The sequence below is a fragment of the Schistocerca serialis genome, chromosome 10, assembly GCF_023864345.2.
Source record: "Schistocerca serialis cubense isolate TAMUIC-IGC-003099 chromosome 10, iqSchSeri2.2, whole genome shotgun sequence".
NCBI classification, from domain to species: Eukaryota; Metazoa; Arthropoda; class Insecta; order Orthoptera; family Acrididae; genus Schistocerca; species Schistocerca serialis.
This window is the reverse complement of record NC_064647.1, coordinates 133,335,321-133,352,428: the sequence shown is the minus strand read 5'-3', so window position 1 is coordinate 133,352,428 and position 17,108 is coordinate 133,335,321. Positions and strand designations below refer to the sequence as shown.

The 17,108-nt window shown below is 45.9% G+C and overlaps 1 protein-coding gene across 1 annotated transcript in view; it reads left to right on the top strand.

Moving 5' to 3' along the window:
- The first annotated feature begins 824 nt into the window (after positions 1-824).
- LOC126424610 (apoptosis-stimulating of p53 protein 2) overlaps positions 825-17,108 on the top strand; it is a 160,357-nt gene continuing 144,073 nt past the window's right edge. The window contains exons 1-3 of the mRNA XM_050087349.1: positions 825-1,001; positions 11,542-11,713; positions 16,573-16,746. Of these exons, the coding sequence (XP_049943306.1) occupies positions 825-1,001; positions 11,542-11,713; positions 16,573-16,746 (523 nt within the window). The remainder of the gene's footprint in view (positions 1,002-11,541; positions 11,714-16,572; positions 16,747-17,108) is intronic.

Genomic DNA, 17,108 nt, shown 5'->3' with positions numbered 1-17,108 from the left:
TGTCGATGAGATGACCTTGCCCTTGAGAGTGCTGCATTTTTTTTTGTCCCGCAGTGCATTTCGAATTGCTAGCAGTTCCCAAAAGTCGAGACATTTGCAACGTCGCGTAAGGCTTATGTGGGACGTGTCACGACGCCACTAAATATGGAAACATCCCACGGAAATTTGGCAAGAGTAGCTATTGCCGAAAGCGAATTGCAGCACTATACTGCACTTTTCAGTGAGGTGCACCCTTTCGTGCTTGGGTCGTTTGGCTGCCTGGTACGATAATGTGGCGCGGCGGCTTCAGTGTGTAGCGGGACTGCTAACGAACAAAAAATTAATTACGTTTCTTTTTTCTAGAGGATAATTAAAATTTTACGACTTCCTCTCGTACTGTGTACGAGCATTACGATAAATCGAAAACAAATCTGTTTTTTGATGAAATAAAAATGTTGCTGTGCAAAATAACCTACACTGTGCTTAGTTGAGCTTACGTTTAGAGATACGAATTGGTTTATGCAAAGGAAAATGTTGTAACAGTTTTTTGTATCAGATGAATGAATCGAATATTCTCCCCTTTGTTCCAGTGTGTGTCACAAAGCACTAGAGACCTCTGCACGGCATCGGTAATCATATTACAGAGACAGAAGTGAACGCCCGCAGCTGTAGCAATCATCTCTCTCTCTCCCTCTCTCTCTTTCCCTCCCCCTCTCCCTGTCTAAAGCACTCTTTCAGCGTGACATTTCCCGTTGGTTCCAGGTCTTCATCAGTACCCGCGGAGGGCGGCCGCTTCCAGTCGGCCGATTTGAATACAAATGAAAACAGTATTGCCGTCAGGCTAAATGGTTTTAATGGCGCCGCGTGAGCGACGGCGCGTGGGCGGAGGGGGAAAAAAAGGACCGCTGCGGGCCGTGTTTGCCGATAATCTGCGGGAGCGCCCGCTTAATCACGCCCGGACTGTGTCCGCACTGGGGTTGGGGCAGCCCAGCGCGTCGCGCGGTCAAGGGTCCGGCTGCAGGGTGCTACTGGAGATCATGAGCTGAGTGCGAGTCCATTGTTGAGGGTTGCATACATTAGAAACCAATAGCTGAGTACGAGTCCATTGCTGAGGGTTGCATACATTAGAAACCAAGAGCTGAGCGCGGGTCCATTGTTGAGGGTTGCATACATTAGAAACCAAGAGCTGAGTACGAGTCCATTGTTGGAGGTTGCATACATTAGAAACCAAGAGCTGAGTGCAAGTCCATTGTTGGAGGTTGCATACATTAGAAACCAAGAGCTGAGTACGAGTCCATTGTTGAGGGTTGCGTACATTAGAAACCAAGAGCTGAGTACGGGTCGATTGTTGAGGGTTGCATACATTAGAAGTCAAGGCCCCGCTGCTGCGTCAGTGCTCCGCGGGTGTGACGAGTTTTGGAACGGAGGCGCCTAACTACTCGTCGACTCGCTCTCTTTTACTGAAGCGTAGCGAATGGAAACCCGTGATGTAGCGCGGAAGTTGACATACGTGGTCTTATTGTCGTAAACTGGCACTGAGAGGCCGAAAAGACCGATTGCTGGGATCAGAACCTGTGTTTTGTGAGGCTGTGCAGGACGTAAGGTGAAAATTGTGTGATGCAGTGTATATAATTTGGAAATTTGTGGTAACGTCTTATGAAACCAAACTACTGAGCTCATTGGTCGCTAAGCCTACACACTACTTAATCTAACTTAAACTAACTTACTCTATGGGCAACACACACACACACACACACACACACACACACACACACACACAGACACACACACACACACACACACGCCCATGCCCGATGGAGGACTCGAACTGACGTGGGGAGCCGCACGGACCTTGACAAAGTGCCCTAGGCTGTATACAGTTGCAAGTCTGCTCCATAAGGGCAGGTTCAAATGGCTCTGAGCACTATGGGACTTAACATATGTGGTCATCAGTCCCCTAGAACTTAGAACTACTTAAACCTAAGTAACCTAAGGACATCACACACATCCATGCCCGAGGCAGGATTCGAACCTGCGACCATAGCAGTCGCGTGGTTCCAGACTGAAGCGCCTAGAACCGCTCGGCCACACCGGCCGGTTCATAAGGGCAGGATTGATGCTCGCAAAAAGTTCGGTAAACATACGAAGTTAGGAAATTTGTCCAGTGCAAAGGAAGTACATCTACATCTACATGGATACTCTGCATATCACATTTAAATGCCTGGTTCATCGAACCACCTTCACAATTCTCTATTATTCCAATCTCGTATAGCGCGCGGAAAGAACGAACACCTATACCTTTCCGTACGAGCTCTGATTTCCCTTATTTTATCGTGGTGATCGTTCCTCCCTATGTAGGTCGGTGTCAACAAAATATTTTCGCATTCGGAAGAGAAAGTTGGTGATTGGAGTTTCGTGAGAAGATTCCGTCGCAACGTAAAACGCCGTTGTATTCTTGTATAATAAATTTAAAGCAGTCTCCGAATATATACGAAGAATGTAAAAAAAAAAAAAAAAAAAGGACAAGTTTTAGGGCTGTGGGGACAGGTCTCTTACACCCAAACAAAAAAAATTGCCCAGTATATGCGGGCTCTAAAATGCATACCTTAAGAACTATGAGCACCTGTTCAATAGAAGAGATGCTTTTTGCATTAGAGAAGATGAAGAGGTGTTCATACCTTTTTAAGATATGCATTTTAACCCCATGTTCACTGGACGTTTTTTTCTCGGTTTGATCTATGCTACATCGACCCAAAATATGGAAAGCAAAGTCCTTGCAATAGAAGAGATTTGCCTCGTAGTATCGAAGGATAGGAGCCCGCTTTTGGAAACGCCATCCAATGACGCTATAGAGCATCGAAGTCATATGCACCGGCGCCTGCCATTAGTCCACCCCTTTGGCAGGAAACGTGACTTTTACGCTGACGGACCGTAGACGAAATGTATCGCAATGCATCTTGTTATTCAGTGATGGCTACTGCTTGCCACGATCACCAGTGGAGAAGATGGAGCTAGTTGCTGCCTAGAAAGGCCTTGTCCCCTATGAATGCGATGCTGTTGCCTTGGTAAACGACAGTTTCAGACACTGGTTTCCATCCGCAGTTTATATTTCTCCTTCAGAACCTCCAATGTTTTTCGGTATACAGCAGGAAAAGGAACTGCAGGTGGAACACTCCTGCCCCTGTGGTTCTAGGCGCTTCAGTCCGGAACCGCGGGACCGCTACGGTCGCAGGTTCGAATCCTGCCTCGGGCATGGATGTGTGTGATGTCCTTAGGTTAGATAGGTTTAAGTAGTTCTAAGTTCTAGGGGACTGATGACCATAGATGTTAAGTTCCATAGTGCTCAGAGCCAATTGAACCATTTGGAACACTCTGTCTGAAACCATCATACACTAAGACAACAGACCATTACATTCCTAGGGCACAAGGGCTTTCTTCGCGGCAGCTAAATATCTTTTCCTCCACTGGCGATTGTGGAATTAGTCGTGATAACTCAATAACAGGCAACTTTGCGCGACTTTCCGCCTGTAGTCCGTCAGTGTGGAAAGTCACGTTTGCTGGCGAAGAGGTGACAGGCGCCAGCCTCTTAATCTTCGACGCTCTGTTGCGTTATTGGATCACGTTTCCGCACGCGGGCTCCTATCCTCGATTCGTTTCTCAAGACACTGTTTACAACCCCTCGAAGTTTGTCGCCATTTTTCTGGGACACTCTGTATATACACAATGACGGAAAAAATGTTGTTGTTGTTGTGGTCTTCAGTCCTGAGACTGGTTTGATGCAGCTCTCCATGCCATACAGTAAAGCTGCATGCCCTCGGGAAAAATTACGGCTGTAGTTTCCCCTTGCTTTCAGTCGTTCGCAGTACCACAACAGCAAGGCCGTTTTGGTTAGTGTTACAGGGCCAGATCAGTAAATCATCCAGACTGTTGCCCCTGCAACTACTGAAAAGGCTGCTGCCCCTCTTCAGGAACCACACGTTTGTCTGGCCTCTCAACAGATACCCCTCCGCTGTGGTTGCACCTACGGTACGGCTATCTGTATCGTTGAGGCACGCAAGCCTCCCCACCAACGGTGTGTCCATGGTTCATGGGGGGGGGGGGGGGGGACGGAAAAAATGGCAACACCAGTAATATAGAGGAATGGAATGTCGGAAATACATTTGTGTACGTTTATCATTGCACGATCATATGTTAACGTAACCGCCAGATGAGCCATTGCAAATGTGAACTGCTGATACATTATTAAGCGGTGTAACCGCCAGACTATCGAATGCAAGCATGTAAACGTGCGTGCATTGTGTTGCCGGATGTCAATTTCCGTAAAGGAGCTCCTCGCCTGTTGCCCTTCGGTATTCAATACAGGGACGATTAAATACTGTTTGCCGGCCGAAGTGGCCGTGCGGTTAAAGGCGCTGCAGTCTGGGACCACAAGACCGCTACGGTCGCAGGTTCGAATCCTGCCTCGGGCATGGATGTTTGTGATGTCCTTAGGTTAGTTAGGTTTAACTAGTTCTAAGTTCTAGGGGACTAATGACCTCAGAAGTTGAGTCCCATAGTGCTCAGAGCCATTTGAACCATTTTTTGAAATACTGTTTGTAGATGGCGCTGGATTTGTCGTCCGATGATATCCCGTATACGCTTGATTGGAGACAGATGCGGTTATCGAGCAGGCCAAGGCAACGTTCAAAAAAATGGCTCTGAGCACTATGGGTCTCAACTGCTGTGGTCATAAGTCCCCTAGAACTTAGAACTACTTAAACCTAACTAACCTAAGGACATCACACACATCCATGCCCGAGGCAGGATTCGAACCTGCGACCGTAGCGGTCGTGCGGTTCCAGACTGTAGCGCCTTTAACCGCTCGGCCACTCCGGCCGGCCAAGGCAACGTGTCAGCACTCTGTAGAGCATATTGGGTCACGACAGCGGTATGTCGACGATCATTATCCTGTTGGAAAAGACCCCGTGGAATGCTGCTCATGAATGGTAGGGCAACATTTCGAATCACCAGATTGACGTATAGTTCTGCAGTGAGGCTGCGTGGTATAACAACGAGAGTGTTCCTGGTGTCGTGCAAAACCGCACGCAAGACCATAGTTTCAGGTGTAGGTCCAGTGTATCTAATACACAGACAGGTCGGTTGGAGGCCCTCACTGCCAACAAATGGTTCAAATGGCTCTGAGCACTATGGGACTTAACATCTGAGGTCATCAGTCCCCTAGAACTACTTAAACCTAACTAACCTAAGCACATCACACACATCCATGCCCGAGGCAGGATTCGAACCTGCGATCGTAGCTGTCGCGCGGTTCCAGACTGTAGCGCCTAGAACCGCTCGGCCACTTTGGCCGGCTCACTTCCAACAAACGGCCATCACTGGCACAGACACAGAACATTTTTTCATCAGAAAGCACAACAGACCTCAACCCTGCTCTCGAATGAGCTCTCACTTGACCACTGAAGTCGCAAATGGCGTTTGCTAACAGTTCGTTGTGTCACTGTGGTTCCAGCTGCTGCTCAAATTGCTACTACATATGCAGTGCGATGCAACATAGGTGTACCCCGAATACGACGGTCTTTCGTCGCGGTACTGGCACGTGGCCATCCATAGCCCGGTCTTCTTACGACCGTACAATCTCGTGATCACCGCTGCCAGGAACCATAGACAGTGGGTACATTCGTGCTAAGTCTTTGTTGAATATCGTAGAAGGAACGCTCTATTTCACGAAGGAACATCCAGCTTCTTGTAGCCCTATTACACGACCTCGTTCAAACCCAGTGAGGTGCTGGTAATGATGTCTGCGTAATCTTAAAGGCATTCTTCACTAACACCAAATGAGCACGTGCAGCCTCAAAGGTAATTAAAGGCTCATGACGATTACAGCAGACCTGATTTGCACCCTCATAGTTGTGCTACTAGTGCAGGTCTTATGCAACTGGCGTGAAATTTGAATGGTCATCTTCTTTCAAAATTTAGAAACAAGCCTACCAACTATCGTTTATGTCACACAACTCCTTCTTTGTCCGACTTTTTTTTTTACTTCGGGGTACATACACGGTCTGGCAGAATGAAAAGTAGGATTTGAGTCACGTAGTACAGCGACACTTTTGCACCTGCGCGAAAATACCGTGCGCTCCTTGCACTGACGAACAACCGCTACTTGTAATTATGGCCTTGTGGAGTTCAGTGCATCGAGCATTCCCCAGCGAGGCGTGTATAAAAAATAACGAGGCTCATAGCACATTTCTGTGTCTCTTATGTCGCTATTTCGAGTAGTAACGACGTGATAACAGTCCTGGATCATTGGACCAGATAGGCCTGTGGTGGGTGCAGCTATTCAAGACTACTGCGTCTTGTGCAAAGAAGAAGAGCCCTGGCCGACGAAGGACTCGGCGGAGCGAATGCTGCCAGACACGTCTCAGCGCTAACGTGTGGCACCACCCGTGGTTACCTTCACAGAAAACTGCAGGTCGTACACAAACTGAACGAACAGGCTAGTTTCCCGAAGAACCTTCGGCTTGCGTTTCCTGGAACTTTTAGTAACTTACCAGCAGATGCGAAACTACATACTGACGTCTGATAGGGCTCGTCAATTGCATGAGAGACCCCTGTACTGTGAGCGTGTGACTGTGTGGGGCAGTATGGCTACGTTTGGCAGTATCGGTCCGTGTACGGGGTCGCATTCAAAACTAAGTAAAGGGCACATATGATATGTACTGCCATATATTTTTCTTTGTTTTCAACGTGTCCTTCAATATATTTATTATTTTGTTTCGAAGTTATTTCCTTTTCATATCCTACTATTCGTTCTTCCAGAACTTATATTGGGTCTTGAAAGAAGTACTCCATATTTGAGAGGTACAAGCATGGATCAAAACAAGAAAAACATGTCCAGTAAATATAGACGATAAAATACAAATTTTAAGAGCTATGAGCATTTGTTCATCTTCGCTACTGTGAAATACATTTCCTGTAAGCTTACCACCATTACGGGCGACCTATAGAATGCACTGAGTAGATGAGAAAACATTATTCTGTCACTGTGAAGCAGCACAACTTCTAATTCAAACTCGGCAGTTCCTTCCATTTGCCAGGATATAAAAGAAAAAAAAAAATGGCTCTGAGCACTATGGGACTTAACATCTGAGGTCATCAGTCCCCTAGAACTTAGAACTACTTAAACCTAACTAACCTAAGGACATCACACACATCCATGCGGGATTCGAACCTGCGACGTAGCGGTCGCGCGGTTTCAGATTGAAGCGCCTAGAACCGCTCGGCCACACCGGCCGGCTTACAAAAGAAGATCATGTCTGTCATTTCGCATATGGAATAACAGGCTTACGTTATGCTGTTAAAGGCAAAGATAAAACCAAAATTTAAAAGCATTTCGCATGCTTATTAAAACACAAACTGGTTCGATTAGAACTAATGTATGCACTGCACTTAGTGAAACTGTGAGTACTGTTTGCAGTAAGAACACTAACCGATGTCTACCGCATGTTCGTAATAGCGAAGACATTCCAATAGAAGACATGTGTTTCACAGCAGCGAAGATAAACAAGTTCTCATAGCTCGTAAGATTTTCATTTCACAGCCCATGTTTACTGCAGATGTTTTCCTTGTTTTCATCCATACTATCCAGCATTAACAAAAAACCGGGTATTAAATAAAACAGCACAATGGATAATATTGGGCTTTCATCGGCTTTATTGCTTTTTTGAGATTTTTTCTCATATTGAGCATTAAGTAGTTCAGTTTAAATTCCTGTGACTAATTTAATCGAAACACTATCCCATTCTGACAGCTAGATTCTGAGTGCCTCATGTCTTGCCCTGCTTTCACTGCCTCCATTGAGAGAATCTTCTCCGCCTAAGGATTTGTTTGATCAAAATTACGAAATAATTTAGGAGAGCAAAGACCTGAGAAATTAGTAAGGATCTACAAATTTCTGCATTCAAGCTAAATTATATTTCACAGTCATTACGATACTAAGAGTTCTGGAAGTGTAAATGCTATTTACCTGTGTTTCTTATATTGCAAGAAAAGTTAAGATACAATATTAATAAAATAAAATATTGTCACAGTTGCCTTCTATAAACATGGCTCTTTTTACTTTGAGTAAGGCTAACATGTGAAATGTTGTTAATTAGATTTTCATACTAAATATAGTTGGTTTTTATTGTTTTTTGTGTTTCTTTTTAATTTGAAAAAAGCGCGTAGGCTTTTTTATGATCACCCCGATATCATCATCTCTCAAAATGTGGAATAAATTTTTGAACACCGTGTGTATACTTACAAACACTGCTCACCGACTGGCCAAAGTACAAAAAAATCATTACAATTTCAGAAAAATTGCACGATTTATTCAATAGAAAGAGCTCCATAAATTGTGCACGTCATAACGCGTTGATTCAGTCTGGCCCTTATGCAAGCAGTTAATCGGCTGTGTATTAGTTGATAGAGTTGTTAGATGTCCTAAGGGATATCGTACCAAATTCTATCCAGTTGGCGTGGTAGATCGTCAAAATCAAGAGAGGGTTGAGGGATGTGCCCATAATGTTCCAAACATTCTCAACTGGGGACGAAGTTGCGTAATCGTGTCTTGTTTGTTAAAATGCACTTAACTGTTGAAGAACTTGTATTCGTGATTAAAACTTATTTTGTGATGAAATCTCATGACGTTTCTCTGCGAAAGTTTACGGAGGAATTTGAAAAGGAAGCACCTACGAAAATGTTATTCAGAAGGTAGTTAAAAAGTTTCGTGAGTCAGGTTAAAAAACGTGCCAGAGGTCAGTTTTAACGACGCAAGTTATGCAGGATATTAAAGCAGGAGTTATGACGCCTCCCCATAAGTCTTTGCGTAGATTATGCCAGGAAACGAACGTGTCGCGTGGTTCAGACCACACTGCAGTGTGAAGAATACTGAAATGTCATCCGCACCATGCTCAGGTTTTCCACGAGCTGAATAATGCCGATTATTTCACTACTGTCAGTGGTTCAAGACTCACGTTAGAGGCAACAATGGCATTGTACCAGCTGCGACATAGTCGTGAATACAAGCAGTAAAATGGAAATGTCGTGTGGCTAGGGCCTCCCGTCGGGTAGACCGTTCGCCTGGTGCAGGTCTTTCGATTTGACGCCACTTCGGCGACCTGCGCGTCGATGGGGATGAAATGATGATGATTAGGACAACACAACACCCAGTCCCTGAGCGGAGAAAATCTCCGACCCAGCCAGGAATCGAACCCGGGTCCGTAGGATTGACAGTCTGTCACGCTGACCACTCAGCTACCGGGGCGGACAATATAAGCAGTGATCCTGGTACTGTCAAATGTTTTCTTTTTATTCCGGTCTTTGATCACAGTATAAATTCCTTCGACGATGATCGGTTTCAGTCAGAATGACCATCTTCGGATCTACAATATAAAAAATAATGTATACTCCTAGCGGGCAGCATTTCATATCACGATATACTCTCATACAAACTGAGAAATGTACAGATAAAATAAGGTAAAGCGTACCTGTTCTACACCATGTCGTAATGTGGTAAAGACATAATGGCATCGTCAAAACATATAAATACATTCAGCAAAGTATCGTCACGTAGAACTAAAATACGGTGTAAAATAGGCCACATCGTCCACACAGTCATTTTGCAAGTGGCGTTATTGTACAAAACCTACTGAAGTGCAGTAGCAACGAGAAACCTGTTTGCCTGTATGGTTTATAGATGTCGCCACTATCGGCTTAGATATATTCTTCATTTACGTTAGAACCATAATCTGATAAAAACACATTGGGTAAAATACATGTAGCAGACTTTTAAATTTTGATAACTATTATAGAAAGCAATTGTGATAAAGGACGAATACAGTTAACCATATAAAATTAATAAAAGGAAATATATAAAGATAAGAGGTCTGACAGTTTTATGGTGAATTTACGGTCAAAAATAAATTATACCTAATACACTGCCTACAGCACCTACAAAATTACCTATGAAAGATAAAATGTCTGTATGACAAAATAATTGAAGAAAAGACAGATCAAAATGGTATTGTAGATCAAATGTTTTTCACAGTGGTGCTTGGCTTCATTTTGGTGGGTATGTTAATAGCCTGAACCACCGGCTGTGAGACACTGTCAACCCGCATAGTTAATTGAGATTGCCGTACACCCACAGAAAATTGGCGTGTGGTGCATGGTTTCAAGGCGGCGAATAATAGAACTTTTGTTTATTGGAACAGCTGTAGATGCTGCCGTCTACCAAGACATTATCCAACAAGTGTTACTGCGGGAGAATAAGCGCGGCTGCTGGGTGCAACAGGCCGGTACCAATTGCCACACAGTTTGCCCTGCTATGGAGATGCTGCAGGGGTTTTTTTTTGGTGAAAGAATCTTTGCGTCAGGATTGTGACCATTACTAGCCCCTGCTCTCAGTAGTCCAGAATTCTCTCTGTGAGGCTACTTGAAAGATATAGTTTACAGGAGCAATTCACAGTCCCAGCAGGCACTGAAGACGAACATTACGGCAGCCATTAACGAAAAAGGACGTGCAAAGCTGACAAAGGTTACTAGGAACATGGTCAAACGTGTCGACAAGTGCATAGAAATGGGCGGACAACATTTTCAATACGTGCTGTAATTTTCGATAACTTACGATGTAAGTTTGTTAATGAAAACTTACTTATAGAATAAACTAATTGAACAGTCTGTACTTTTAGAGCAGGGGTTCCCAGCAAAATTTTCTCTAGGACCCCCTGATCGCCGGCCGGTGTGGCCGAGCGGTTCTAAGCGATTCAGTCTGGAACCGCGTGACCGCTACGGGCGCAGGTTCGAATCCTGCCTCGGGGATGGATGTGTGTGATGTCCTTAGGTTAGTTAGATTTCAGTAGTTCTAAGTTCTAGCGGACTGATGACCACAGATGTTGAGTCCCATAGTGCTTAGAGCCACCCACTCATCGAGCATGATTGGTACCTTGTCATATTACAGTATCAAGTACCTAAAAAAGCCAAATTAAGAGTCTTTTAATACGTTTTCTATTTTTGGTACTTAGAAAAAAACATTCACATATTCATCATTGAAAAAATATTGAGTTTAAAACTGCTCATGCAGGAAGCGAAAAAATGGCTCTGAGCACTATGGGACTCAACTGCTGTGGTTATCAGTCCCCTAGAACTTAGAACTACTTAAACCTAACTAACCTAAGGACATCACACACATCCATGCCCGAGGCAGGATTCGAACCTGCGACCGTAGCAGTCGCACGGTTCCGGACTGCGCGCCTAGAACCGCGAGACAACCGCGGCCGGCCATGCAGGAAGCGGCCAAAATAAAAAATCTGTTATCATACGAAATATATTCAATATATTTTTTATTGTAATAGCATCTTGCGAACCGCTCTGGCATAGCTGGTGGACCCCTGGGGGTCTGCGGACCACCTGTTGGGAACCACTGTTTTAGAGCATAATATATGTCCCTGGAAAACTGTACCTGCGAGATCTGTTGGCTCTGATGGTGGATCCTTCTGCAACGTGGCGCTGTGCTGTGTGTTCCAGCTGCCGGGCGACGTTCCGGCGCTGAGCCTGAGGGAGCTGCGCGAGATGGCGTGCCGGCAGCAGTCGCAGATAGAGTCGCAGCGCCAGCTGCTGGCCGCGAGGGAGCAGCGGCTGCGCTTCCTCAAGCAGCAGCAGCTGCACCTGCAGCCGCAGGGTGCGCCCAACCAGCAGGGTGAGTGCCGCTTTCCAGCACGACATCGCACCACCACGCGGTGCTTCGAGAAGCTTCAGATCCCCTTCCCGTTCAGGCACCAGGGTTAGAGTCGTTTTCCAACAGGACAACACCCCACCACACAGTGCTGCAACAAGCAGCAGGTCCAATTTCCCAGCCAATAGGATGAATGTCATCTTCTAACAGGACAACACCCTACCACCTCTATTTCTCAAGCAGCAGCTGCAGTTCCAATTCCAGCTTGATGGCATTTCCAATCAGCTGGATCAGCCTTAGTTTCCAACACGACAATACCCTATAAGGCAAATAGGTACACGTATTCCAAGAGTGAAACACGTTAAGACACTCTGCTTCTATCATAATTAACACATCAGGCTTTGGGAAAAATATCATACACAACGACTCGAAGATAGTAATAGCATACAAGTGTGAGAACTATCCCACAGTCAGCTTAACAGTTCATGCGTCCAAGTTCTTGACTAGTATAATGCGAGGGTCGTTTCAGGAGTTCTGCACATCGTCAGACGGAATTGAAGGAAATAATTTATTTTACAAAATATGTTTTCAGGTCTTCAGTATAATTTCCATTCTTGCTAATGGCAACTTCTATATTCCGGATAGGGCACCTTCATTGTTAATCTGTCTGATTACTCGGCTCACCTCACTCGAAGCTTCATCAGTTGTACTGAAACGTTTTCCACGGAGTTGTTCGTTCCGTTTGGGAAGCGATGCTTGATGGGCTCATATCAGGGCTGTATGGTGGGTGGGGAAGTATTTCCCATCCATATTAGTCGAGCGTTTCTCTCATTGGTAGGGCAGTATATGGTCTTGAATTGTCGTGCAAAATGAGGATACCAGCTGTCAGCATGTCAGGTCTTGTTTGACGAATTTTCGGACGCAAAATATTTTGCAGAAACAGCTTGTAGTACCCACCTGTTACATATGTCCGTCTGGGGCACTCCATTTGTAGCTATGACTCCATTCGTGTCATACTCCGAAGATCATCATCAGGTTCATCTTTGACTGTTGGCGACGGATTTTTTTCGCTCATGGGAGTCACAACTTTTCCACTCTGACGACTGAGACGTAACTCCTGGCTCAAAATCTCGTGTCCTTTTCAGAAATTGTTCTCCTTCTGTTCAATAATGTCGAAGCAAGTCTTCAACGATTCTTTTGCGAGCTGCTTTCTGCTCTTCACTGCGATCATACGGAACCCATCTGGCAGTAATTTTTCACTTATGGTTCTGTAAACTAAAGTGACAAGCATTCTGGCCTCGTATGCAATTTCCTCGCATGTTCTCGTTGATCCTCTTTCAAAATGTCATTTACAGTAACCTGAGAGATGTAGTTTGTTGCAGTTGATGGCCTTCCACTTCTTAGATTGTCCTCAGTGCTTACCCGGCCTTCAGCCGGTCGGTGTGGCCGTGCGGTTCTAAGTGCTTCAGTCTGGAACCGCGCGATCGCTACGGTCGCAGGTTCGAATCCTGCCTCGGGCATGGATGTGTGTGATGTCCTTAGGTTAGTTAGGTTTAAGTAGTTCTAAGTTCTAGGGGACTGATGACCACAGATGTTAAGTTCAACTGGCTCTAAGCACTATGGGACTTAACATCTGAGGTCATCAGTCCCCTAGACTTAGAACTACTTAAACCTAACTAACCTAAGGACATCACATACATCCATGCCCAAAGCAGGATTCGAACCTGCGACCGCAGCAGCAGCGCGGTTCCGGACTGAAGCGCCTAGAACAGCTCGGCCACAGCGGCCGGCAGATGTTAAGTCCCATAGTGCTCTGAGCCATTTGAACCATTTTTACCCGACCTTCACGGAAACGGGCAGAACACCATGATACTGTGCTGCGACCCACTACACTATTCCCACACATCAGTGTCAAAGCGTTGTAAATTTCCGCTGGCTTCTTTCGCTTTTGATTTAGGAGCGCTGGTCACTACGTATAATCCCACCTGACTCGGTGGCGGCTTCCATTTTAAAACTGAGTTACTCACGACACAGCCACGCGAACCAGAAAGCTCATACTCGACCGTCACGCCTAAAGTCTCTTTCACAACTAGCATGAATTTCAACTTAATCACGCCACCGTAACGGTCGCACGTGCGCAGTGTGCAGGACTTTTGAAGTGACCCTCGTACATAGAAAAATGGAAAAGAGTGTTGGGGATTTTATGTATGAGGTTAGTTTGACGTTTGTAAAGCAACAAAGAGGCAGTTTCAACGTTGAAATTGATAGCTGGAGCAAGAGCTGAAAAAAAAGAGACGTTCATAGAAGTTGTCGGCTTAGAAAAAGCATTCATCAGTGTAAAATGGTACAAGGTGTTTGAAATTTTGCGAAAAATACGAGTAAAGTAATGTGTGAGGAAAGACTAAAAAACTGCACTCCGAACAGGCCATGAAACGGTGTACATACATACATGTAGTGGGCACGGGACATTAGGTGATCGGTGATGATGATGATGATGGTGTTTGGTTTGTGGGGCGCTCAACGGCGTAGTTATCGGCACTCGTACAAATTCCCAATATTGGCGCTGTCCAGTCCCACCACTTTCCCGAATGATGCTGGTCGGTGAATAGCGTATGTACGAGGGTCGTTCAACAAGTAATTCCCGACATTTTTTTAAGGCCATTAATATACATAGACAAGCGACCTTGTTGATGCTTCAAATCTGATACATGTTCTATGCGCCGGTGAAGTTTCGAACCGTTCTGGCATACGGCAGAGCCGTAGTACAGCGTCAAAATTGCGTGTACATACGACTCACGTTACAAGCAGCGCGCTATTATTGAATTCTTGTGTGGAGAAAAAGAAACCGCGGTGAACATCCATAAGCGTTTGTGTACAGAGTATGGCGATGCTACAGTTGATAGGAGTATAGTTGGGTAATGGGTAAAGAAAGTTACAGCCTCAGGAAATGCAGAAACAGAGCTCCATGATCAGCCACGCTCGGCACGTCCTGTCACAGCCACTGTTCCAGATATGCTGAATCGTGCGGATGCCATTATTCGTGCCTACCGGCGCATCACAACTCGACAATTGGCTCTAGAGTTGCCCGTCAGCATTGGAAGTGCGTCTGGAATGATCGAGACTTTCGGATATTCAATGAGGTGCTCACGGTGGGTTCCACGAATGCTCACAGCGGATCACAACATTCAAAGAAATGCCATTTCATCGTAATTGTTGGAGGGTATGAGACCGACGGGGAGGCCTGTCTTGGATCATTACGAGAGACGAAAGCTGGGCGCGCCACTTTGCGTCGGAAACGAAAAGGCAGTCCATGGAGTGGCATGATCCTCATTCACCACGAAAGACGAAATTCAAGACAATTCATGGTGACAGTCTTCTGGGATTGTGATGCCGTCATTCTCGTGGATATGATGCCAAGAGGGTCAACCATCAATTCAGAGGCTTACGTGAAGCCTCTGAATAAACTCAAGAACCATTTCCGACGCGTTTGATCGGACAAGAATGCACCAGAAATCTTGCTCCAACACGATAATGCACACCCACACACAAGTCTGAGAACCCCGGAACACATCGCCGAGTTTGGTTGGACATAACTGTCTCATCCCCCCCCCTCCCCCCCCCCCTACAGTCCAGACCTGGCACTCTCGGATTTTGATCTCTTTGGTCCGCTTAAAGATTCTGTACGGGGTGACGAGTGTGTCAGTCATGCAGTGAAAACATCGCTACGCCTACGAGACATGAGCTTCTACCAGCACGGAATACATGCTGTTCCACAACGTTGGCGTACGGCCGTAGAACGTGTTGGAGACTGCATACAAAAATAGGACATGGGCAAGAGATGTTGATGTATATTGTCACAAAATTCTGATTCTTAACAATAAATATGTTCTGAGAAAAGAAATATGGGACATTACTTACTGAACGACCCTCGTATTGCCCTAGTCAGTGGCGTTGGCAGTGCGGGAGATTCGGTTGTGGTATTTTCCGTGCAGCGGAAAAACAGTACGTTTCCGGAAATGAGTTCCTGTGCTAAACTTATCCGTCTTGTTCCCAAATACAAGCCCTCAACGGCTGTGAAGGAAATTTAGTCATGGCCTGTGTAGAGAAAAAGGAAGGTGCTATCACGCAAAATAACTGATGATGGTCGAAGTAGAGAAGATATAAAATGTAGACTGGCAATGGCGAGGAAAGAGTTTCTGAAGAAGAGACATTTGTTAACATCGAGTGTAGATTTAAGTGTCAGGAAGTCGTTTCTGAAAGTATTTGTATGGGGTGTAGCCATGTATGGAAGTGAAACATGGACGATAAATAGTTTGGACAAGAAGAGAATAGAAGCTTTCGAAATGTGGTGCTACAGAAGAATGCTGAAGGTTAGATGGGTAGATCACATAACTAATGAGGAGGTACTGAATAGAATTGGGGAGAAGAGAAGTATGTGGCACAACTTGAGTAGAAGAAGGGACCGGTTGGTAGGACATGTTTTGAGGCATCAAGGGATCACAAATTTAGCATTGGAGGGCAGCGTGGAGGGTAAAAATCATGGAGGGAGACCAAGAGATGAATACACTAAGCAGATTCAGAAGGATGTAGGTTGCAGTAGGTACTGGGAGATGAAGAAGCTTGCACAGGATAGAGTAGCATGGAGAGCTGCATCAAACCAGTCTCAGGACTGAAGACCACAACAACAACAACATCACATTATGTGGACTGTGCAGTCACATCTGTTGTACACGATTTCGAGCATCATTCGAAGGCTGTCAAAATGATTATTTTGTTTCTCAGTTTTGGACAAATCATTTTGCGAAACATTTGCCCAGTTGCTTTCCCAGTATTCTGTTTTGTGTTGTAAGCAGTGTGATTTGAGGGCGAGGTGTTTGTTGCAGGCCAGCAGGGACAGCAGCAGCAGCAGCAACAGCAGCAGCAGCAGCAGAGGGCGCACGAGGCGGAGCGGCTGCGCAGGCTGCGGGAGCGCGTGGAGGCCCAGGAGCTGAAGCTGCGGAAGCTGCGCGCGCTGCGCGGCCAGGTGGACGCCCAGAGGCAGGGCAACGCCGCGCTCAGTGAGTAGCCGAGCCGTCTGTCTCTCCTAGGGATGGGGCGTTCGCGAACTAACCGCTCCAAAGCAACGGTTCACCAAGATGAGCGGAACGAGCGAGGAATGAATTCTAAGGAACGGTCGTTCATAGTTCACTTCGGTCGCGGCTTTCTACTTGTAGTTCCCGGGAACGGGAAACGGCCGGTCTCGTTCCCGCAACGGCGCGTCCGCCGGTCTCGTTCCTGCCTCGGTCCTGTTCCCGTCTGTCTCGGTCTCGCTCGGCCGGACTCGTCCTTCTTCGCGTGGCCACTCGTCGCAGTTCCACTGCCGACTGCTCGTAGTTCAGTATCGAGTTGTTGTTGTTTGTTTCGTTCGCTTCGCACACCC